Source organism: Eulemur rufifrons, chromosome 29 (assembly GCF_041146395.1).
Source record: "Eulemur rufifrons isolate Redbay chromosome 29, OSU_ERuf_1, whole genome shotgun sequence".
In the NCBI taxonomy this organism is placed as follows: domain Eukaryota; kingdom Metazoa; phylum Chordata; class Mammalia; order Primates; family Lemuridae; genus Eulemur; species Eulemur rufifrons.
In genome coordinates, this window is record NC_091011.1 from 59835062 (window position 1) to 59859913 (window position 24852).

At 38.3% G+C, this 24852-nt stretch overlaps 1 protein-coding gene across 4 annotated transcripts in view; it reads right to left on the reverse strand.

Annotated features, from left to right (window-relative positions):
* The window catches only part of DNAJC2 (DnaJ heat shock protein family (Hsp40) member C2), a 30026-nt gene extending 7778 nt beyond the window's left edge, over positions 1 to 22248 (reverse strand). For 2 of the 4 annotated variants that reach the window (XM_069461469.1, XM_069461468.1), the window contains exons 1-10: positions 22000 to 22248; positions 20046 to 20236; positions 15159 to 15234; positions 6962 to 7060; positions 5853 to 5994; positions 3036 to 3116; positions 2196 to 2261; positions 1606 to 1697; positions 1410 to 1531; positions 837 to 986 (exon numbers count right to left, since the gene is read on the reverse strand). In XM_069461469.1, the coding sequence (XP_069317570.1) occupies positions 837 to 986; positions 1410 to 1531; positions 1606 to 1697; positions 2196 to 2261; positions 3036 to 3116; positions 5853 to 5994; positions 6962 to 7060; positions 15159 to 15234; positions 20046 to 20236; positions 22000 to 22063 (1083 nt within the window). In that variant the 5' untranslated portion in view covers positions 22064 to 22248. Of the gene's footprint in view, positions 1 to 836; positions 987 to 1409; positions 1532 to 1605; positions 1698 to 2195; positions 2262 to 3035; positions 3117 to 5852; positions 5995 to 6961; positions 7061 to 15158; positions 15235 to 20045; positions 20237 to 21455; positions 21491 to 21999 lie in introns of those variants that run through there. The other 2 variants (XM_069461470.1, XM_069461471.1) reach the window with 2 other exon arrangements.
* Positions 22249 to 24852: the final 2604 nt, after the last annotated feature.

Sequence of the window (24852 nt, forward strand, 5' to 3'; positions counted from 1 at the left end):
ACATGCTTACTAAATTTAACTACAATGATACAAAATACTCTGTGTGACAATTTCTACCTATAGCTTGGAATCTCACTGATTTATTCATTTAATGCTATAAGGGACAGTACTGCTCTCTGACTTCATCAGTTTAAAATGTAAGAATATCTCTTAGACAAGATTATACTTCAAACTTTAGGGGGTTTTTGGTCAATATTTTTTAGTGGAAATTGTATTTGCACGAAAACCACCAGTACTCCCCAAATGATATCCCTTTGTTTAAATAAAAATGAAAGCTTTCAGAACCTTAACTTCTAAAAAAATGTTTTCTAAGATTAAAATTAGTTTTATATCACTGGGAAGCAACCAGCTAAAACCAAACTGTGGCACATTCTCATAAAAATGATCTGGTTTCTCCAACAAATCAATGACAATTGGGGGGTCAGGGAGAGAAGTAGTGATGACAGGGAGCTTGTTACAGAATGAGAGTGTCGTAAAAGACACAGCTGAAGCTTTTGTATTAACTTTATTTGAATCCTAATTTGAATAAACCAACTTTAAAAAGATATTGCTGAGATAATCAGGGAGATCTGAATATGGACTGGGTATCAGAATATTAAGCAACTTTTTTTTGTTTGATAATGGCAAGATGGTTATATTTTAAAAAAAAACTATCAGGGCTGAATACTGAAATATGTATATGTGAAATTCAGCAAAAGTTAATTTAAAAACAAATTTATTTTTTAAGATAAAATGTGTACATCTGTTTAATTATATTTGCAGAGTATAAGAAAAAAAAATATCTTTTACACTCAATCAGCAACTTGGTTTAGTGCCTAGTGTTCAGTCTGACATACCTTGCATGAGTTTCGAAGTTTTTGCCTTTCTTTTTTAATGGCTTTTTTCTGGATATCTTTTTCCTTCTTTGCCAATAATGCTTGCTGTCTAACTTCCTCTTCTTCTTTCTCCTTAGCTAACCGAGCAGCTTCTAATTCAGCTTGCCTTTGCTTTAAAAAATGGGGAGTAAAATCATTTGAATAAGAAAATTAAAATTTCTAAATGCTCTATCTTATTAAAAAAATTCAATGTTTTAATAAATTATATTAGAAAGGTGACATGTCAACTTATCGAAGACTGAAGGTTGAACTGGGAAAGGCAGCTGGTAAAGATCTACAAACATTTATCAGAAAATGTAAAACAGACATACTAGAAATTAAGCATAGTATTAAAGGAATTTATATGACATTATATTTTTGCTCAATAAAAACTTGCTGGTAAGGAAGATCTAACTATCAATTGTACCAACTTGTCATGATTCATTCACAGTAGCACCCAATTCTCTGCTTCCAGATTATAGTTCTTTAAAATAGATTTGAATACTAAAGATCTTATAAACATTTAAAGTTCATCTTCTTCAAATGTAATCTTACTTTTTCTTTAGCTTCTTGCTCCTTCCGTTTGGCTTCTGCTTTTGCTTTTTTTTCTGCTTCTTTCTTGGCTTTTTCTTCTTCCTTGAATTTTTTTATCCTTGGATCACAGCTATATGCATTGTCTACCAAAACAAAAAGTTAATCTTTTGAATTTCTAACATTTAACGAACTTTAAACAAAAATCAATTATACTTACCAACTAATGTTCTTATTCTGTTCATTTCTTCTTTTTTTCTTTGTGCCCTTGTTGCTCTGTTCTGCTTTTCAATCCACCTCCTCTCATCACGACTATAAAGTACAAAATAAAATTATAAACAAACTATTGCTTTTAGATGGTATAACAGGAATATGTAATATTTTATAAATTTGTATGTAAATAATGTTTTAGAAGGTTAAAATGTTATGTCATTACTAACATTAAAGGGTGATTCTATTTAGTATTAATTTTGGTTATTTTTTTTGACATTCATGTCAAAAGAATTTCCCTACACACATAGTAAAAACTAAAATAAAACTTAAGTAACCAGAAGAAAAAGAATTTGCTAAATTGAGCTATTTGACAATCACATTCCTTGGCAATTTCTTTCTTAAGTATATCCTAATCAATTGGTCTGGCCCCATCTAGTTTAACTTGTGAGAAGGAACTTCAAAATATCAAAAAACTCATTTAAAAAGGATATACAAAGAGAAAATATGAAAGAAAATATATGTGGTGTATTTTTACATCATCACAGATACCAAAGAACCAAATAAATATCTTCCTTTATTAATGATGTGCATACATACCATTCTGCTTTTTCTTTTTCTTCTTCATCTAAATAAGAAAACTCTCTCCAAGAATCAAAATTATACCTAATATAAAAAGAAATAAAATGAAATCAAGGCAGAACAAATGAAAATTTCTTTTAAAATTAAGTTAGAGGCACATAATTTTAAAAAACAGTAATAACAAATGGATGAGTTTGTTTTAATGGATCCCTTCCCTCCATTCTGGTATTGAACTAATACTAAGTTCAAGTCCTCGTCTTCTTGTACTTAATGACATTTTGTCATCGTCTGTAAGTCAAAAATCATACCTCTCTGCTATCTCTTCTTTGTTAGGGTTTCTCTCTTGACTAGGACTTGCTAAAGTTTTCCCTGCCTTCACTTACACTAGTCTGTCAAGTCTTAAGGTAACCCTAGTAGTGGTTTTCATATCTTTGATATGTATCTTCAAAAGGTAAAAACAACGGATAGAACTAAATCTTGTTATTTTTGCTCTATAGTGATTTTATGTTTTTGTATGTGTTTACTAAAAATTAGTGAATCAGTTACAGAGACAAATAGTACTGTCTCCTTCCTCACGTACTCAAGTACTTTCAATATGAAGACAGCTAAATAAAAATGTGTTTATTTTTAGTGAATTCAAATGACTCCCCAATTTTGATTTTTACTGCTATAGTGTGCTTGATATCTAGAAAGCTCAATAGAAAAGACTGAAAATAATCATAAGAGCCTAAATATCACACAGGAGATACACAAGAGTATTTTTGTTCAGTGAAGGTTCTGCAGTTCACTCATCCCTCAAAGTACTTACTGAACACTTATCCTCTTAAAAAAATGATATCATAAAGACAGTACACTTACCAGAAAGAATAAAATGCATCTACATCTTCAAATGATGAATTCATATCACCAAGTTTAGGGACATTTTTTTTGTTTGACCATCTGAAATATCAAAAGAAAAATTCTACTCAACAATTTTGTACAAAAGACAACCTAATTTATTAAAAACAATAATAGTTTTTACTAATCCCCTCCAGTCTCCCTTCCTTACAATCTCTCCAACTCAAAAATAGAGCTGGAAGGTCAACAGCGGGATGTGAAACAACCCAAGTGTGAGAAGTGAGGCCAAGGATGGACCCGGGCTGGGGAGAGAAACAATGGGACAGTCCTAACCACAGGTTAGCTTCAGTTTGCCATAGCAGCTGCCAGGCAGGCTAGGAAAAATAGCAGCTAGCCCCTTTCCCCAAGCTCACTTACTCCTGCACCTAAATAGGCAGCACAGAAGCAACCAATCGGCCGAGCCCTTTAAAAATGGTTAATATTCACAGAAGGAACTGATTTCCACCCCCTCATCACCACTACCTTCCCCCTTAGAGCCAGACTTCTAGGTTCAGCACTTCACTCATCACCACTGAAAAGGATCCTGACGCTGTTACTGGCCAGTGTTTTCTACTCTAAAAAATCATTACAGGCCGGGCGCGGTGGCTCACGCCTGTAATCCTAGCACCCTGGGAGGCCGAGGCGGGTGGATCGCTCGAGGTCAGGAGTTCGAGACCAGCCTGAGCAAGAGTGAGACCCCGTCTCTACTAAAAATAGAAAGAAATTATATGGACAACTAAAATATATATACAAAAAATTAGCCGGGCATGGTGGTGCATGCCTGTAGTCCCAGCTACTCGGGAGGCTGAGGCAGTAGGATCGCTTAAGCCCAGGAGTTTGAGGTTGCTGTGAGCTAGACTGACGCCACGGCACTCACTCTAGCCCGGGCAACAGAGTGAGACTCTGTCTCAAAAAAAATAAATAAATAAAAAAAAAATAAAAAATCATTACACAAAAAATATACTACACCTTTTCCACCACCTGAGCACTGTTATTGTTAGGTAGCACCAAACTTTTAATCAAAGTTCTCAAACCTGGCCGCACAGTAGAATCACCTGGAAGCAATAAAAATCCCTACAGTGGCCAGGCTCGGTGGCTCACGCCTGTAATCCTAGCACTCTGGGAGGCCGAGGTGGAGGGATCGTTTGAGCTCAGGAGTTCGAGACCAGCCTGAGCAAGAGCGAGACCCCATCTCTACTAAAAATAGAAAGAAATTATATGGACAGCTAAAAATAGAGAAAAAATTAGCCGGGCATGGTGGTGCATGCCTGTTGTCCCAGCTACTTGGGAGGCTGAGGCAGGAGGATCCCTTGAGCTCAGGAGTTTGAGGTTGCTGTGAGCTAGGCTGACGCCACGGCACTCACTCGACGCCACGGCACTCACTCTAGCCTGGGCAACAGAGTGAGACTCTGTCTCAAAAAAAAAAAAATCCCTACAGGTATTCAAACCAATAAACCAGAATCTCTTCAGGTGGAACTCAGGCATCAGGAGTTTTTCAGGCTCTCCCGGTGATTCCAGTGTGCAGCCAAGACGTGCTTTAAGGAAATCTGCCAATGCAGATGGAACCAAAAATGTAAATATTGGTATACTCTATTTTAAAACAAGCTTTAGGCCGGGTGCAGTGGCTCACGCCTGTAATTCTAACACTCCGGGAGACAAAGGTGGGAGGATCACTTGAGGTCAGGAGTTCGAGACCAGGCTGAGCAAGAGTGAGACCCTGTCTCTACTAAAAATAGAAAAATTAGCCAGGCATGGTGGCGCATGCCTGTAGTCCCAGCTACTCGGGGGCTGAGGCAGGAGGATCGCTTAAGCCCAAGAGTTTGAGGTTGCTGTGAGCTAGGCTGACGCCATGGCACTCTAGCCTGGGTGACAGAGCAAGACTCTGTCTCAAAAAAAAAAAAAAAAATAAGAAGAAGAGAAAGAAATAAAAAAAAAAAGCTTTAATGAAATAAATTATATATGCTTGAATCGTCTCAGTACCGCATGCTAACTGGGTGCACCACTGGAGCTGCTGTATGCTTTAGTTTTAAATATAAATATTTCGTCAAAGAAGCTTTACCATAATCAGATGCTCAAAAAAAGAAAAGCTGGACGGGCGCGGTGGCTCATGCCTGTAATCCTAGCACTCTGGGAGGCCGAGGTGGGCGGATCGTTTGAGCTCAGGAGTTCGAGACCAGCCTGAGCAAGAGTGAGACCCCACCTCTACTAAAAATAGAAAGAAATTATATGGACAGCTAAAAATATATATAGAAAAAATTAGCCGGGCATGGTGGCACATGCCTGTAGTCCCAGCTACTCGGGAGGCTGAGACAGGAGGATCGCTTGAGCTCAGGAGTTTGAGGTTGCTGTGAGCTAGGCTGACGCCACGGCACTCACTCTAGCCTGTCAAAAAAAAAAAAAAAAAAAAAAAAAAAGAAAAGCTTTCCTCAATTGAAAATGAGTCAAATAGAGTAGTGTACCCATTGATAAGGAGGAAACAAAAGAATGGGAAATTACTGTCACCTAAGTATCATACTACATAAAGTCAGAGACTGTTCTTTCCTCTAAAGGAAATTAAAAAAAAAAATCCCATAAGTTGTAAAAGAATTTCACTATGGAAAAGGTAGAACTTATATTTAGAGAGCAGAATAAATGAGAACAGTAAGCTCACCAGCAGGGCTCAATATTGTAGAGGGGGAAGAGACTGTGGAAATAGCCTATAAATAAAACTATTATCAGAGGAAAAAAGCAGAAACCTGGAAGACTGCAAGAAGCAAGCTAATAGAGCATTATGATCAAAAGGTGTGTGCCTTAACTTACCTGGAATTCCTTTCAAACACTGGGGAAAAAACTTCAAAGAAATTATCCTTTGCTTCACTTTTAGAAGGAACTGAGTTATCAAAAGTAGGATCTACACTGTTAAATGCTCGTCTTTTCACTGGATCAGATAACATTTCATAAGCTGAAAAAAAATTTTAAGATCACATCACCATGACTTTATTTTTTTGGTGAGAAAACAAATATTCCCCTCCTTTTAAAAAAGGTTATTAATTTTCATATTTAAAAATTTTGTGTTTTGGGGTGGGAAGGATTTAACTTAGGTAACAACAGCTCTAGCACTACTGGATATAATCGGACTTAACTCTCCTTCTTTAAGTACTTCTTCTCATAAATAAGTGACAAAACAATAGTTAAATAATCACCCCTCAAGGGAGCAGATGACTCAGGGGGAAAAGAAATAGCTAGAAAGTTAACTGTTAGATCCCAAGGTTGTGAAAGATTGAAGCCGTCTTGAGCACCATGTAAGAGAATGGGCCAAGAAGAGTAAGTCTGAAAAGTGTGAATACAGTTTTTTAAAAATTAGCATCAACTAAAAATCACATTTAAGAAAACATTTAGAAATGGTGGTCACCTATATTAATTTGCTTAATGAGGATATGGTTATGTAAATAGCAACAAATAGTTGTGGGGTCTGTACTATGATATGATATATTCAACTTCTTGATTTAAACTAGCAAAGCAACTGGAGAACAGTTTAGTTCCACAAAGCATCTGATATGGAAAAAGATCTCAGCATTCTCATCATTAAATGTAACACATATGAATTAACTGCAGGATGGAGTTTTGACAAGAATCACCTGGGGATCCTGTTAAATTGCAGATTCTAATTAGCAAGTTGGGGCAGGGCCCAAGATTTTGCATTTCTAACAAGCTGTTAGGTGCTGCTGATGCTACTGTTTGGGAAAACCTCACTTTTTGTAGTGAGTCTCTGGGGATATTACTAGAAATAACCTGAAGTAGCTGGAATGTTTTAAAATGTCATTGGACAACTGAAGGAACTACATTATACATAGGAAACCTAGTCCCAGCAATTAATAAATCAACAATTACTATGAGCAGCAATTCCTGACTCTAAAGTATTTTCTTACCTTTAGTTATGCAAGTGAAGTAATCATTATCTCCTTCTTTTATTGGTTCACCAGCTGCTTTCCGTTTGTCTGGGTGATGTTTTAAAACCATTGCTTTATCTACAAAATGAGTCCGATTTAGATAATCTGTCACTTTAGGCATCAAAACTAAAGATGAGCTAAATATAGATCATTTCTAAGATTATAATGCTAATTTCAGAATCTTTTCTCCTACAATAAAATACTTATTCAATGTGGAAATTATAGAGAAAGTGAAAGAATTGTTTTAAGAATTAGCCAAAGGGGCAGCACCCAAAGACAATGACTATTAACATTTTGGTTGCACTTCCAAAGACTGTTTTTTCCCCTTCAGCATATACTTTAAAAAATTTAGGTGTAATTATATCATATATACAAATTTATAGTTTTTTTTTCAACTTAATGTTTTAGCTTTTTCATTTTCCAGGTTTTCTGCAAACTCTTCAAAATTTTCTTTTAAATGATTGCTACAGTATTTCAAGTAGATTTATCATAATTTCAGTATTTCTCTATTGTTGGATATCTGGATCACTTCCAAGTTTTCACTATTGTAGATAATGCCAATTTAAATAATTTTAAATACAACTATTTTTCCATATTTAGAATTCTTTCTTCTTAGGATATATTCACAGAAGCGAAATTAGTGAATGGAAACGTAGGAACAAGCTCCTTTCCAGACGTTATACCACCTCATACTCCTGTGCGAACACCCTTCCTTTTCACCACAGCCCCACTAGCACTGGGTCTAATTGTTTAACATTTGTGATTATCACTGGTGCTCAACAATTTCTTTTTTTCTATTTTTCACCCTTTAACTGGAAGGAGGGGTTGTCATAGTTTTCTTTCTTAGTTTGTGTGAGTTACTTTCAATAAATACTGGCTAGCTGTTACCATCTATTGAGCAGTTAATGTGCCAGGTGTGTTTATGAGTTAATCTTTTCAATAACCCTATCAGGAAAGTACTATAATATTATTTGCTCCATTTTACGGATGAGGAAAATGAGGCATAGTGAGGTTAAGTAAACAAGACCTTGCAACCTGCGCAAAGTTCTAGCCAAACTGGGCTCCAATCCAGGCAGTCTGACTCTTCAGCCTGTGTTTGTATGCTGCCTCTCCTAATTCCCTCAGATCTGTTTATTGCTAGTGTTTTTCCCTCAACTGTTTGCTTACACTTATGTTTTAGGAAAAATTCAGTCATTTTTACATACATTTACTGATCATTTCCTTTATAATTTCTTCCAGTACTTATAATACTTCTAGTTTCATGAATATTTTCTATGGTTAGATTGAAAACAAATTTTTTAAAATTTCTCATGACCCAGAGCCACGCCCAAGAAGCCTTGAGCAAGTGGACTCCTAGATTGAAAATTTTAAAAAATCTTTTTAATTTTCTTGGAATTTTAAGATAGGCCAGGAAGTATCTAAACTTGTCATTTTTCAAAATCTTAATATCATCTAATAATCTTTCCCTTCTCCACTGATTTGTAATGTCTCCTTTATCATAGCAAATTTTTATGAGAGGTTGTTTTGGTTACTTATTCTTGCCCTGGGATTATCTTTAAACTGACCATAAGTTTCTAATTATTTGATGCTAATTTAAAAAAACTAATAATTTTTGCATATTTTTCTTGCATCTAGACACTTAACTCTCTTTTGGTTTTCTAGGTAGATCCTATATCATCTACAAATAATATATTTCTTTCCTTCTTTCCAATAGTTATCCCTCATTTAGTAACTTAATTCATTGACCCAAACTCCCAAAATCACATGAAAAATAATCAGCACAATCGTTCCCCCCTGGATTTTAATGGTAACAGCATTAATAATACACAGTTAAAAGTTTGCTGGCTGTGAGCCTGAAATACTTACCAAAGCAGGGACTTAACTACATTCTTCTCAAAGTTCTTATCAAAAAGGAATGGGTGTTAAATTGTATTCTATGTACTTTCACTATCTACTTAGGAAATCATTTCTTATCTAAGCTATGAATATATTATCTAAATTAATCATATCCTATCTAAGTTATATTAATACATTTCCTAAATTGGATTCCATCTAATAATCCTTCCTTCTCCACTGATGTGTAATGCCTCCTTTATCACAGTAAATTTTATGAGGGCTTGTTCTATAGTATTTCAGGCTCATAGCCTCAATTTAAAAGGTCAATTTTATAAAAATTTCCAAATTCACTGCATATAATAGTGGTCTCAATTTAAAATATTTCCTGTAATTGTTTTCATCTTTTGTGTATTTCACTACAGGCTGAATATCCCTCATCTAAAATGCTTGGGACCAGAAGTGTTTTGAATTTCAGATTGTTTTTGGATTTTGGAATATTGCATTATACTTACCGAGTGAGTGCCCAAATGCAAAAATGCTCCAGTGAGCATTTCCTTTGAGCATCATGTCGATACTCAGGAAATTTCAGTGTGGGGCATTTTGGACTTTGGATATTTGAATTAGGGATCCTCAACTTGTATTTGTTTCTTCTTTTTTATAAAACTTATTTTGGGATATTATCTCTTCTATTATTTCTTTCTCCATCTTTCTTAGTGCTATTCTTTTAAACCTCTGAATTGAATGTTAATTTTATTTCTTCCCTCTTTATAAAAAATTAGGTTAAGGTAATGAACTTACTTATGGTACAACAGTTGCCATCCCTTAAGTTTTGATACGTAATGATCTTACTTTTGGAAAAAAAAAAAAAGTCTATGTCTATTAATATAATTTTTATTTCTGCCTAGGCCGAAGAGTATGTTCAATTTCCCAAGTGATTTGGTTTCTTTCTTTTTTTGGTTTAATGTATCTATTTTATTCAATTGACATAAAATTCACATAAAATGCCCAGTCTTTAAGTATTCAGTCTTTTTTTTTTTTTTTTTTTTTTTTTGAGACAGAGTCTCACTTTGTTGCCCAGGCTAGAGTGAGTGCCGTGGCGTCAGCCTAGCTCACAGCAACCTCAAACTCCTGGGCTCAAGCAATCCTCCTGCCTCAGCCTCCCGAGTAGCTGGGACTACAGGCATGCGCCACCATGCCCGGCTAATTTTTCTATATATATATATTTTTTTTTAGTTGTCCATATAATTTCTTTCTATTTTTGGTAGAGACGGGGTCTTGCTCTTGCTCAGGCTGGAATATTCAGTCTTTAAGTATCAAAACTCATTCAATGAGTAACCCACTCATGTAACCACAACCAAAAGAATATACAGGCCATTTCTATCACCCATAGAGTTCCCTTGTACCCTTTTCCAATGGACTCCCCTCCACTATCCACTGATGCAACTGAGTTCTGATTCCTGTCATCACAGATTATTTTTGCATGTTCTTAAACTTCAAGTAGACGAAACCTACAGTATGTCTTTGTGTCTGGCTTCTTTTCCTCAACATCTTATTTTGAGATTCATCCACATTCTTGTGTGTATTGGCAATTTGTCCTTCTTTAAAATTGCTGAGTAGTATTCCATTGTACCAAAATACAGCAGTTTGCGTATCCATTGTCCTGTGGTTTAACAGGGTTTGGGTGTTTTCAAGTTTCTGAACACCCAGTTTAGATGTTTTCCATTTTCTGGATATCTGAATAAGGCTGCAATAAACATTTTTGTAGAAATCTTTTAATGGCACTATTAAGCTTAGTTATTTCTATATAGACCACAAGGGTTCAGAAACACTGACAAATACATTTTTTTTTTTTTGAGGTCCAAGGTTTTTCTTCTAGTTAAGTGTATCAGTTTCTCCACTAACACCAGTTAAGAGGTATTTTTGCATTCTAGTTGGTTCAAACAGAAAAGGAATTTATTGAAGATTATTGGGTAGCTCAAAGAGTCTCTGTGAGAACCAAACCATCAGGTTTGAAGACTCAAGAATCAAATCATACTGGGTAGTTGGGAAGCATGATGACCCTGCCACTGCTGGGCACAACCATGGTACCTCACACTGCAGATCACAGAGCGCAAGCTACGACCACTGCCAGGACAACCAGTGAAGGCTCTAAGCTTCTCTTTGCAGTGCTCTTCCACTCTTGCAGCAAAATGGATTTTGTGCAGCATGGCCTAACTCACAATGTTCTCCTTTGAATTGCAATTGTGTGCTGATTAGTGAAATCTAAATCACATGCCTACACAAGCACTCTAAATCTCAAGATATCTTATTTAAAATCAGGGAAGTTTTTTTCTTTATTTGAAATTATCATTTCTGTTACATTTATTCTGATTTCTTCTTTAGGGAAATCTAGCACCTCTTTATTCTTTCCCTCTGAATCTTGGGAACGTTCCTCAGGGTTGTCTCTGTTTTACTGCTTTCTAATTGTTCGTCGACCTTGGTGATTTTAAATTCTGCTCTCATGTTTTTAGTTTCCAGGTAACTGAAAGGGGTGGCCTTGCAAAAAATAACAGGAAAATACCTAATCCCACCATTTCCCCAGTAATGGTTAAAGAGCAATCCTACAAGTTCTCTTGACAAGCACTCTGTAGTTCTGTTTTGCACGACTTCTGAAAATAGCTGAATGAAAGGAAAAGAGATGTAAATCTCTCTTCAAAATTGCTTTTTTGAGAATCTGCCCTTACAGAGTTCCTGAGTGAACAGCAGAAGAACGAGCTACAGCCTCAACCATATTTCGAGGACAGAGTCAGATCTCCTGTGATAATCCCTTCTCGGAGGAAGGGCAGGAAATAAACTCTTGGACTTTGATATCCTTGCAGTTTTTGTTATCTACCTGCTGCCAAGAAGAAATAAAGGAGGAGATGCAGCAGTTTCTCGACTATACCCTGCCATTTTTACAACCCCCTTTAAAAATCTCTGATAGCTGGTTTTCCACAGATAGGAAAAACAGGGGCTAGCACATTCTTCCTCTTTCCACCTCTGTGCTAGTCCTTTTCCCTTTCCCAGGGAAAAGTAAATCAGCGTCTTCTCTCTACCCTAATCTCTGTCTGGAGAAATCTTTCTCAAAACCCACATACACCAGCATCACCACCCTAACAGTAATCTCTGCTTATTTTTCCCTGTTCTCTTTCTGCAATGCCTACCCCATCCCTTAATGCAGTGTCTTCATGTCTCACTGACAACATGTAATATATACTTAACATTATTTTTAACCTTATGAAGAAGTCTTCTTACAGGTGGATGTCTAAATTTTTTGTTGGATAGTTTCTTAATGCTGCACAATTTTTTCTATATTGATTTTTCTGCCTAATCATCTTTGATCACCCCTGTATATTAGAGGGTCGTAACTATCCCATGCTCTCTGTCCCTGGGTGGTGGGGAGAGGAAGGTAAAGACACAAGATGTTACCCAATTTTGAAAAATAAGGTAAAGGGAGCCAAAGAACACTGTCAGTTTGAAAGGAAACAAAGGTAATTTGGGAACAGCTGTTGTAAGTTTATTGAAATTTCAGACTCTACCACCCCCATGAAAGACAGTTTCTCAGGTGTTTTGACGGTACATAAGCAAAGGAGCTCTTATTGTATATTCATATTGCTACTGTATAAAAAGTCTCTAAATATGATTTTTAATTTTTAAAAAGCTTGATATAAAACTCTTCAATTTCAAATATAACAAATATTTTAAGCTAAAATTATCAAATCTAGAAAATTCAAATTACCAAAGACTATTTTCATGCAAAGAATATCAAACCTAGGCCGGGCGCGGTGGCTCACACCTGTAATCCTAGCACTCTGGGAGGCCGAGGCGGGTGGATCGCTCAAGGTCAGGAGTTCGAGACCAGCCTGAGCAAGAGCGAGACCCCGTCTCTACTAAAAATAGAAAGAAATTATATGGACAACTAAAAATATATATAGAGAAAAATTAGCCGGGCATAGTGGCGCATGCCTGTAGTCCCAGCTACTCGGGAGGCTGAGGCAGGAGGATCACTTGAGTGCAGGAGTTTGAGGTTGCTGTGAGCTAGGCTGACGCCACGGCACTCACTCTAGCCTGGGCGACAAAGTGACACTCTGTCTCAAAAAAAAAAAAAAAAAAGAATATCAAACCTATATGCATCATTTGCAAGTGCGACAACTTTTAAGAACAAAATTACATAAATAATTTAAATGTCACCTTTAGTACCCAAGTAGTTTCTTCTGCCCATCATTCAATTTTTCTAGTCATTTATTCTTTTCAGATAACACAGAGAAAGAAAAAAAGAACACTTACTTTACCCTTAACTTCCTAATTTTCATCATGGCCATTTAAAATATATTAAACAAAAATAAAACTTTTTTTGTTTGTAATAAGATGCAAGAACTCAAAGGATCTACAATGCTATCAGATTTACATTTTTATTAGATTTGTGCTAATTGTAGATTTGCAAACACAAACTTTGCATTTAAAATTTTGGACTACACTTTCAGAAAGCAGTAAATAGCAACTGTCTTATAGTGATGGAGGGAAGAGAATGACAGTTTCCTTCTGAATAAATATCGACAGACTATTTAACAAAGATGGCAGCAAGTAAATTATAACTTCCCTTACTGTAAACAATCTCTGCACTGGTGTTGCAAAACTTCTGGCTATTTGAATACGAATACGTATTCAAAAATTAATTTCTGGCCGGGCGCGGTGGCTCACGCCTGTAATCCTAGCACTCTGGGAGGCCGAGGTGGGCGGATTGTTTGAGCTCAGGAGTTCGAGACCAGCCTGAGCAAGAGCGAGACCCCACCTCTACTAAAAATAGAAAGAAATTATATGGACAGCTAAAAATATATATAGAAAAAATTAGCTGGGCATGGTGGTGCATGCCTGTAGTCCCAGCTACTCGGGAGGCTGAGACAGGAGGATCGCTTGAGCTCAGGAGTTTGAGGTTGCTGTGAGCTAGGCTGACGCCACGGCACTCACTCTAGCCTGGGCAACAGAGTGAGACTCTGTCTCAAAAAAAAAAAAAAAAAAAAATTAATTTCTATTATGCCAATAAAAAGAGTAGACTTAATAGAAGCAAATGGATGTTTCTTTTACAATTTATTGCATATTTTTAATCTTCAGAGAAAGAAACAAAGAATTCCTTCACCTTAAAACACCAACTATTTTGATAGTTCTAAAGCACTTCTAATTCTTTCACAAATTTATATATATCAAGACATATTTGGTATTTGCATGCTATCCTTTTATATTGTAAAACTGTATAAACATTTTTATATTGCAAGTGGACTTTTCTGGCATTTGTGTATATTGGAATAAATATTCACATACATTAATATATGCTTTGTCTAATCATGCCAGTCTTTTAAGAAATCTAATAGGACTAAAATGATATGACAAATTCCTTCACTTTGTTAAAAAAGTATTTCCTGTGATTTTCCTAAATGTAAGCATTAATGGGGAAAATTCTGAGTTTATCTAGTATCCTACGTCTTGACTAGTACTTTTCAACATAAGAGTTCTTGTCTAATCATCTTCCTCCAGGTATAATACTTTCTCAACTGGCCTTGACTCCCTACTTCTTTCTCATATGGCCACAATCTTACCTCCTCTGACCTCAATATCCATTCTCTAGAGTGGAGAGCAGAGAACATTCTCCTAAGATAAAACACAGAAAACTAATCACCTTCACCTCTTCCACTAAACTTCACCAATCAGGTGAACTGAATGTGTGTGTAACAAATTATGTCCACAGCAATGCAAAGGATAGTACATTTAGGAGCATTAGGGATGTTATTTTATAAGGTATATGAAGACTAGGTTACCAACATCTCCCCTGCTCCCCTCAGCACTCCTCAAAATTTTAACCTTGTCAACAAAAATAACAACGAATCATCAGATAAGTCTTTCTTGGACAGAAATAGGGTGGTATCAACAAGGGTGTGATGTAAGACTACAAAGTAACATCAAAAAATCTAAGTAACAAGGCAACTTCCACTAAGTACAGCCACCCATACTTCCAAAGAGAGGTGAAATATCATTTTTTAAAAGCTTGCAATTGGGAGAATGTTCTTTAACCTGACACACACACACACACACACACACACACACACACCCGACTTCTTATGCCTAATGGGAAAGTCCATACATGAAACTGATTGCTTTTTCCTGGTTCTGAAGGTAAAGGACACTGTGGTTTTACATTGTTATGACAATTTAACACATGCTGTTAAATGTAAAGTTATGGCTATGGATTATGATACTGTGTATTTTTCAAAAGGATAACATTTCCTATACCAGATATTTGATCATTTCAAAATAACTAAGTACTTACGAGCTGCTTTGATCTGCCTCTGTGTAGCTTTGTATCTTACATGGCCAAGTCCAAGAACTGCATAATGATCTTGGTTCTGATAAACACATAAAAGGGAGTTAAGTTTGAAATGGAGCAATACATCATTTCCCAAAGTGATGTTTTTGTATCAGGAAACCAGTGAGAAGTTCTCTATAAAATGGGTTCTGTGGTCATGCAAGTTTGGGAAATACAGACTAATGTATAAATTTCTTGATGATTTGTATGCACATAAGGTTAATAAAGAAAGGCACAGAGAAGTCCCGCAACTAAAAAAAACCAAATGAGCAAACAGAAAGCTATAAAACCCAGCATTTTCTAAACTAACTTAACCAAAGAATGCTTTCTTCTCTTAACACCTATTGATATCCTATAGCCATTCTTAAAGAATAATATAGGCACATTTTAGAACCAAAGGAAGCATTACAGTAGCCCCAGTAGATTGTGCAAGTGTACAATAGTATAGAACTAGGAGCCATGAGGCGTAAAGGAGGTAGGTTGGGTGGAAATTTTGAGAAACTGAGGGATGAGGATTTTCTGGATAGGAAGCACTGTTTTCATTTCTGCTTTGGTTAACATGCTAGCAAATTTAGAAGCTGAGGCAGTAACTGGAAGGCTTCCTAAAGAATTCAAATGGTGTCTTTTGTCTTGGAGAGTAAGGTTAGCTATCAAGTGGAGAGGAAGGGGAGTTGAGGGCATAAAATATGGGAGAAAAAAAGTTAAATAAGGCTGAGTGGCTTTCCTTTAAACTCAGGATTACAAACTTCACACGGGTGGGCTCCTTATTATACCATGCAATCATACTTTGTCCCAGTCAGTTCATTGTCCCACTCCCTGAGATGGCTTTCTAAGAAGACCTTCTGTCTTCCAGTCTCACCTCAAACTGCACAAATCGTTCTCCACTTTCTGGCTGATAGCTTTGCCTCCTGCTTCAAATAAAAAATTGAAACTACCCCAAACTCATCAAATTGTATACATTAAACATGCATAGAGGTTTGGGTTTTTTTTTTTTTTTTTGGTATATAAATGATACCTCAATAAAACTTAAAAATATTAAAATTATCCTACTGAAATTCCAGCATCTTTCTACCACTCTACCTGCATCTGTACATCTTTTCCTCTTCCTTCCATTCACAATTGAGACAGCTTCTCCTGTTAAGATAAATCACTCCATCCTTCTTCTTGGTTCTGAACCCCATCCTAAGTCTTCTCAAAGATTAGCATCTTGCAACTATCTCCTTTCAACTGGATTACTGTCATCAGTGTAAAAAGTTGCTGCTCTCTCTCATCTTTGAAAACCCTTCCAGTTACTGCCCCATACCTCTGCCCATCAGAGTTAAACTGCCTGAAACAGCTGTCCACTCAACATTCTTACCTCCCTCACAGTAATTTTTCAACCCACTCCAGTCTGGTTCTGCTCTATCCACTCTCACCCGAGGTGCTGTGAAACTGTTTTCTTCAGTATCAATTTCCATCCTCACTTGACGGCAACTTCCAATGGCAACACAGCTGACTCCTTCCTTGAAACATTACCTTCCTTCAGAGTTTCTGTGAATCCACTGCTCCTTGTTTTCCTCCCACTTTCCAGTAGCTTTGATCAGCCACCTTTACTGCCTACTTGACCTTCAAAGCTCAGTCCTGGGGTTTTTTTCCTCTCACTCAATACTTGTGGTCCTAAGTAAGTGCATCCAATCCCAGGCTATAATATAGCATTCTGTACATACCGATGACATCCCCCACCAGGTAGTGCAGACTTCTGCTCTGAGCCGCAGATGCACATGGCACCTCCACCTCTCTAACCTCCTGTCTTGGTCACCCATGTCCAAATACAAGACTGACTGGTGTTTTGCTTCCTTGAAGATCCGGGCTCTTTTCCACCTCAGGGCCTCACCTGCTGTTCTCCCCAGAGGGCAAATTCTTTCCCCACTCTTCATGTGGCTGCCATCTTCTTATCCTCCAGGTCTCAGCTGAATGTCATCACCTTATTTAAAATAAAGAACCTTTTCCTCCATCTCCATTTATTTTGTTGTTGTTTCCTTCAAAGTACTTAAAATTGGGCAGTGCTTAAAACTATCCAATGGCTTTCCACTAACTACTCCTTGCCACCCCTCTCTCATTCACTGTGTTCCAGCCACTTGCCTTTTTTCAGTTTCTGGCACATTCCAAACTTCTTTCTGCCTCTGTACAACCTCTCTGCCTAGAATGCTATTCTCCCTGATCTTTGCATATCATGCAGATTTTAGCTTAAATGTCAACTGCATGGGCCTTTCCCAACTACTTAATCTAAAGTAGTCACCTGGACATTCTATCACATTATTCTATTCTAATTTTTTGCCCAGCACTTGCTGGTCACATTTTCTTGATTGTTTACTTATTCTTTGCCTGCTCACTGGAATATAAGCTATGCAGGAACAGTGATATTGTCATGTTCAGCACAGTATCCTCAGCACCTAGAACAGTGTCTGACATGTAGCAGGTGCTTCATCTATATTTGATGAACGAAACAATTAAGTGAACGAATGAATGAATCCTGCTACCTTGATGTCATCTACTACTTTCTATACCAAAGACCTTCTATATCCTTCCTTCTCTCTCTCCCATAAATCTCAGCATTCCCCAATTCTATCTTCTCCTCACTCTGTCTTCTCAAGTTACTATCTTTTCCCATTTTCTTTACAAAATACTCTTTGAAAGAGTATTTTACACTTACATCTCTACTTAATCACCTCCTAATCCTCCTCAACCCACCGCAATCTCTTGCCTTCCCAATCATTTTAATGGAACTGCCTTCAGTGAGGACACCTGAACTTCTTGTTTGCCAAATGCAATGGCTTTTTATAATTTCTCATGTTATGTGATTAACCTCTGAAGCAGCGACACTGGTGACCCTTTTTTCCTTCCTGAGACTTCCTCTTCCCTATGGTTCTGGAAGAATATAGTGCCTGATGTTCAATACACCTTTGTGAACAAATGTCTTTTTTTCTTTCTACTTCTTTTACGCTTCTTAGTATCCTTTGCTGCTTCTCCTCCCCTGCCTACTCATTAAATGTCCACGCTCTTCAATGTTGAGTCCTTTTCTTTTGAAATTGATAATGGTGATGGTAGGGGAATCAGCTAACACTTTCTGAGTACCCCTTTCCCCCCTTTACCTTTCCCTCTTTCTTTTCTCTCTCTCTCTTTCTTTCTGGAGACAGGATCTTGCTCTGTCCTCCAGACTGGAGTGCAGTGGTATGATCATAGCTCACTGAAGCCTCAAACTCCTGGGCTCAAGTGACCCTCCTGCCTCAGTCTTCTGAGTAGCCTCTGACTATAGGCATGTGCCGTAGTTAGAGACCACAGGCATTAGCACCTGGCTAATTTCTTTATTTTTTGTAGAGGGGTCTCGCTATGTGGACAAGGCTGGTCTTGAACTCCTGGCCTCAAGTGATAATCCTGCCTTAGCCTCCCAAATTGTTGAGATTATAGGTGTGAGCCACTGTACCAGGTCTACTTTTCTAAGTGCTTTATACATATGCCTTATCTCATCTGGTGCTCCAAATAACCTATGAGACAAGAATTCTTATTATCCATTATTTGTTTTAGCATTTATCATGCACCAAGTACTAAGTTAAGTGCTTTATATGTATCATTTCACTAATCCTCACTATAATCCTTCGAGCTGTTAATATACTCACTGTACCAACAAGGGAAATTAGGTACAGATATGTCCAGTAACTTTCCAAAGGTCCCAGTGCACTAAATGGCACAACCAGATTTCAATTCAGGCATTCTAACTCCACAGCATACACATATTAAGTATTATACTTGTGCCTACTTAAGCACTTATTTGTCTATATTCTTTTCCCTGGCTGATGTCATTCAATTCCTCATAGCCTCAACTACCACTATGTACCAGTGACTTCAAAATGTCTTTGGTTCTAACTTCTTTTCAGAGTCACAGACCAATTTCTAACCATGTACTTGACAACTTCACTGGTATAGTACTAAAATCTCACTCTTAACATAGCCAAACTTGTAGACACAAACAACACTCCCCACGAATCTCCTCAACCTGGATCTCAGTGTTGGTGACTGACATCACACTCCAGGAGGTCACTCAAGCCAGAATGCTGGGAGTCCTTCTGAATACCTCTCTTTTTCTTGTGCCACACAGCCAAAGTTATCAAAGCCCGTCAATTTGACCTCCAAAAACACAAATCTGCCCCCTTTTCCTCAAAACACAGCCACAGGTGTAGTTCAAATCTTCATTCACAGGCTTGGATTAGAGCACTAGCCCTGTTAACAGTGAACTATTCACTTCCCCTCCAGTGCCTCCCCCCTTTCCAAGCAATTTTCTGTACTGCCATGAGAATTACTTTTCTAAAAATTATCTCAGAAACTTTGATGACCCCCTACCACCCCTAAAATAAAATTTTAACTCCTTCCTTAGCATGGCATAAAAAGGACACAATAGCATTTGGTGTCGAGCCCTTTGCAGGCCTAATTTCTCACCACCATCCCTCACGTACCCTACTTTAGCCTTTAATCCCCGAAGAGGCCACCAACATATTCTTTTACCTCTTTGTGCCTCTACATATTTATTCCTTCTGCCCAGAATGCCTTTTCTCCCTTCTCTACTTCACTGTCACTCATCTTTTTAAGACCAGCTCAAATATTATCTTTTCTGTGAAACCTTCACAGGTTTTTCCAGCAGAGATAGAATTCTATAGCCAGTGCTGTCCCATTCAGGGTTTAGCAAGAAACAGGTGCTCAATTATGGTTCTCTTGCTGAACCATCTTAAGACATGGTTTATTAATGGAAAACTCACGGGAAGACTGCCTTTGTCTAACAAAGTATCTGAATAAGCAAAAGATCAAGATATTAAATACCTTCCAGTCTTTGGGATCAAGTGTTTTCAGCATGGGAAACTCTTCTAACTGCAATTCTTCATCTTCTGATTCCTCTGATAACTCTTTCTTATCCTCCAGTTCCTGAAAAGAGGCAGAAGCATTTCTGTTTCTCCTCTTAACAAAAGCTTCAAACCATCTTCCCACAGGTTCAACTTGACAGAGTGTAGAAGCTGTGATTGAAAGTGTTAAGAGAGGCTTCAATGTATTGCATAGAATAAATCTGTTTCAAGGCAATAAATTTTTTTAGGAAGTAAGATCAAAATACTATCAGAATACAATTTTAAAACCATCGACTAAGAAAATAATTGCACTCATCTATCCAGTTTACATGTGGGTTAGCAAGAAATTACCATTTTCTAATATTCAGTCAACCTCTTCCAGTTATCTGACAAAACACTCAACAATGTCAACAATAAAGGAAAACATTTCTGAGGATATGAGGAAGGTGAGGAACATAAATAGATGTTGCGAACTGCTTTACGTTTAGACCAATAATCGTAATAAAGCAATAGTGATACGTTGTTACAAACAGCTAGCCTGATCAAAAACAAAAAAACTAAAAACAGTTTAAACTATTTATTTATTAAAATCCAGAATAACTCTTAAAAATTTTAAAGATTCACTAGCCAGGATTTGTTCTGAAAGACAATTTGCCAAGCAGCTAATGAGATTCACAGCTGTGCTGTTCTGGAACAAGCTCTTGATCTGAAACCACAAGCTCTGAGTTTTAGTCTAGGTCTGGCAACTAGGCTATGTGACCAGAAATGATTCTGGGATGTCTTAACCTGCAAATTGGGAACAATACCTATCTCATTAAGTTCCTAGGAAGACTGAATGTAAAATCATAAAAGCACTCTGAAAATCACAAACTTGTAGAAAAGTCATTATCTATTTCTGAGAAGTAGGGGTAAATCACTGTTCATCTGTATATCAGCACTTCAAAAAAGGTAATTTGGATCAGGAAAAAAATCCCTGAACATGTACAGAAGTTTTTTTCTGTTTAGTAATAAATTAACTCAGATGAGTTTTCCTTTGTACTTAATGGCCAGTTTTCTAAAAAACAGATTTTTCATGTTGTAATTAGTTTGAGAAATTAAGATTTCCTCCACCTTACACAGGGGAAGCTTTAAACACTACTGTGTCCAAGAAGTACTACCTGTGTAGTGTGGGTGTGGCTTTTAAGAACACTGCCTTTCAAGCCTTTTCCTCTAGTTGTAAGATACACAGTGACAAACAGAGGCAACACATGCCATAGGATATGTTCAAAATCACATTCAACAAGCGCCTATGGGAATTAATGTAGATCAACGAAACTGGAGACTCTAAGTTTATAATACCCACGACTATCCTGGGCTATAAATCTAAGAACCTACGTAGGGCAAGTTTTACCTGTAATGACTGCCTTTAAGTCTGTATGTGCAGAACTTTCCAGTTGCACAGGCAAAGGTCTTTTAAAACTTAGTATGACATGCACTGTCTGAGTTTTGACATTGGAAAACCTAAGCAGGAGCAAACGTAGAGAGGAGAAAGGTGTTTAACAGAGCGTTAGCACCAAAGCTTTGCACGACCCCAGGCACGTGTAGTGCTCGCTGCGGGTTGTCTCTTCGCTGTAGGCAAGGAGGTGCTTGTTGGGCACCTTTCTGGGTTACTGGGGGGATTCAGTCCCAAACAGCTCAGCCCAATCCATGAGTCAGCAGCCGCGAGAGAAGGAAGCAACCGTGGAAGCAAAAGGAAGACGCCCCTCACCCTCCTTCCTTCCAATCTAGGGTAGAATTACTTTAAAGCACGGAGCAAAAGAGCGCTCGTCATGGCCCCACATGTCCCGGAGCTAGTCGCCAGGGTCAAGGGTAGACAGATCCCAGGGTTGCAGAGCCAGAGGGCTGAGGCAGAGGCAGCTGAGGAGGGACGGAACCAGGGTTGGGTGGGCACTTACCGGAGATCAGCGAGTGGGTGACGGCTGTGCCTTGGCCGTCTGCGGCGCTTGGCAGGAGCAGCATGATGGCGCCGGGTCTAGCCCTCCGGATGCAGCGGTTCCAGTTCCAGGCGGAGGGCGCTTAGCGTCCCCTCCAGCCCTACCTCTCAGTCCGAGCCTCGCGCCTTGGCTCTACGATGCCCAGGAACCGGCGCATGGAGACGAGCAATAATCACTTCCGGGATGGATCTTTCGTGGTGCGGTCGCCAATTCCACCCCCAGCCTCCCCCGCCAACGTGTGCGGCAGCTTGGTTCCGCTACTGACTCAGATCCGGCTGGACACCAAGGCTCACAAAAGAACGGTTCCTAGACTGTTCAGTTTTCTTGTAAAAGAATTAGTTTTCCTCGTCCTGGTGCAATACATACAACATAAGTTTTAAAAGCAGCTCCTGTTATATTCTTTTTATTTTTAAGTTCCTACTAATTTGTATATTAGTCTGAACCTAACCAGTGATTTTCCCAGTAGCTCTACTTGTCTACTAAAAAAAAAAAAAAATGAAAATAACCTGTATGAGCTAGTATTGACAGTATAATATATACGTCCATAGGGAATTGTGTACGTAAACCCGTGATGCATTTGTGTTTACCATAATAATAATAGCAGCTACCATTTTTTGTGCTATTACTAAGTAATATACTTGCATTATCCCTTCGCAATACTCGTTTGGAGAAGAAACCTCTCTCTAGTATTAGGTTCTATTCCAAGGCCAGCAATTTTTTACCCTGCTTTAGTGGAATGAAGTTTTCTCTCAAGATATCCCCAATTATAGGAATTTAGGACTTAATTGTTTAATGTATAGTAAAATCAATTGTATTTCTACTCTATGCTTCCTTCTAGGGCTGTGGTCAAAAGTGAAAACTAGCGGAAGGAAACCAGCGGATGAAGGCTTGCCTGCAAAAGCAGTATCTGGAACAGGTTGGGCAAAATAGACCTGATGTGCCACTCTTTAGCAAGGAGCACCAGAAATCAGTAAATTATTCTGTAGGAATGACATTTTCACATTAAATACATTGAGTTAGTCCATATAGCCGCTGCATGACAAAACTGTCCCTTCAAAATGACATTTTGGGAGCGAAGTGGCCTTGGCGCTTGTGCCATAGGCGCGTCTTCGTTCCATCGGGGGAAAAAAAAATTGACATTTCAAGCAGGCGTGGTGGCTCAAGCCTGTAATCCTAGCACTATGGGAGGCTGAGGGGGGATTGCTTGAGCTCAGGAGTTCAAGACCAGCCTTAGCAAGAGTGAGACCATATCTCTACCAAAAATAGAAAAAGTTAGCCAGGCGTGGTGGTGCATGCCTGTAGTCCCACCTACTCGGGAGGCTGAGGCAGGATAGCTTGAGCCCAGGAGTTTGAGGTTGCAGTGAGCTATGAAGACATCACTGCACTCTAGCTAGCCAGGGCAACAGAGCAAGGCTCTGTCAAAAAAAAAAAAAAAAAAAAATTGACATTTCAAAAACTTAATCATCTTCCCCCAAACCTCTTCCCGACCCCTTTCTCTATTAATGCAGCCACTGTTAAAACAGGCTCCAAGATACAAAGTAACCTGACTCCACTTTCTTAATATTTTTTTCCCCCTCACACCTTCCATCCATTCTCACTATCACCTCTAAGGTCACAGGTTTTTGTTTTTTTTTTTAATTGTGCTAAAATACATATAACATGGAATTTACCATCTTTACCATTTTTAAGTGTGCAGGTCAGTGATGCTCAGTATAGTCACCAATCTCCAGAACTCTTTTTATCTTGCAAAACTGAAACTCTGTACTCATTGATCAACTCCCTGCTCCCCATTCTTCCAGCCACAGGCAACTCTCCTTATACTTTCTCTGTCTAGGAACTTGCCTTCCCTACCTATGTACCTTATATAAGTGAAATCATATAGTATTTGCCATTTTGTGACTGGCTTATTCACTTAGCATAATGTAGTCAGGGTTCATCTGTGTTGTATCATGCATCAGAATTTCATTCCTTTTTAAGGCTGAATAATATTCCATTCACACACACATACCACATTTTGTTTATCCATTCATCTGTGGATGGACTCAGGTTGTTTCTACCTTTTGGCTATCGTGATTCATGCTGCTTATGAACATGGATGTACAAATCTCTCTCTCTTTTTTTTTTAAACAACATCATCTTTATTTGGGGTTGGGGAGGATACAGCTATTTTTAAAAATATGCAATGTGTTAATTTTTAAGTGAAAAAAATACTTTTAAACATTTTAATTTATAATATGGTAACATCTGTAGCTACAACTCACATTAGCAAAAGCGTGAGGCCCTCAATCATTTTTAAGAAAATAAAGTGACCAAGTGATCCTTAGGCTAAGAATTTCGGAACCACAGACTCAATTTAATCCTCACGGCAGCTCTTACGAGGTGGTGCCGTTCTCTCCCCGCATACGTGAATGAACTGAGGCTTTGAAAAGGCAGGCCGTGGGCCCTCCGCCTCACCGCCAAGCAGGAGTCTCGCGTCCCAGCTGCGTCCCTCTTGAGGCTCTAGGGCAAAAGCCGCACTGGGGAGTCCACTCGCCTCGCCGAACCACATTTCCTCGCGTGGGAAGTGTGGACAATGTTTTCTACCTCTCTACATCTCTACATCAGGGACTCTACATCAGGAAACCCTATGAGTATACGATGAGTCACATCCCATTCTATAGAAGCGAAAGCGGAGGCTCAGAGACGCCAAGCGCTTTGCTCGGGTCCTACGACTTAGCGTCCGGCGCGTATAGGGCACCCTGGAAGCCCAGACGCACCGAGTCACAGCTGCCCGCCAGCTTCACTACCAATATCTCTGAGACCAGGATTTCAGTT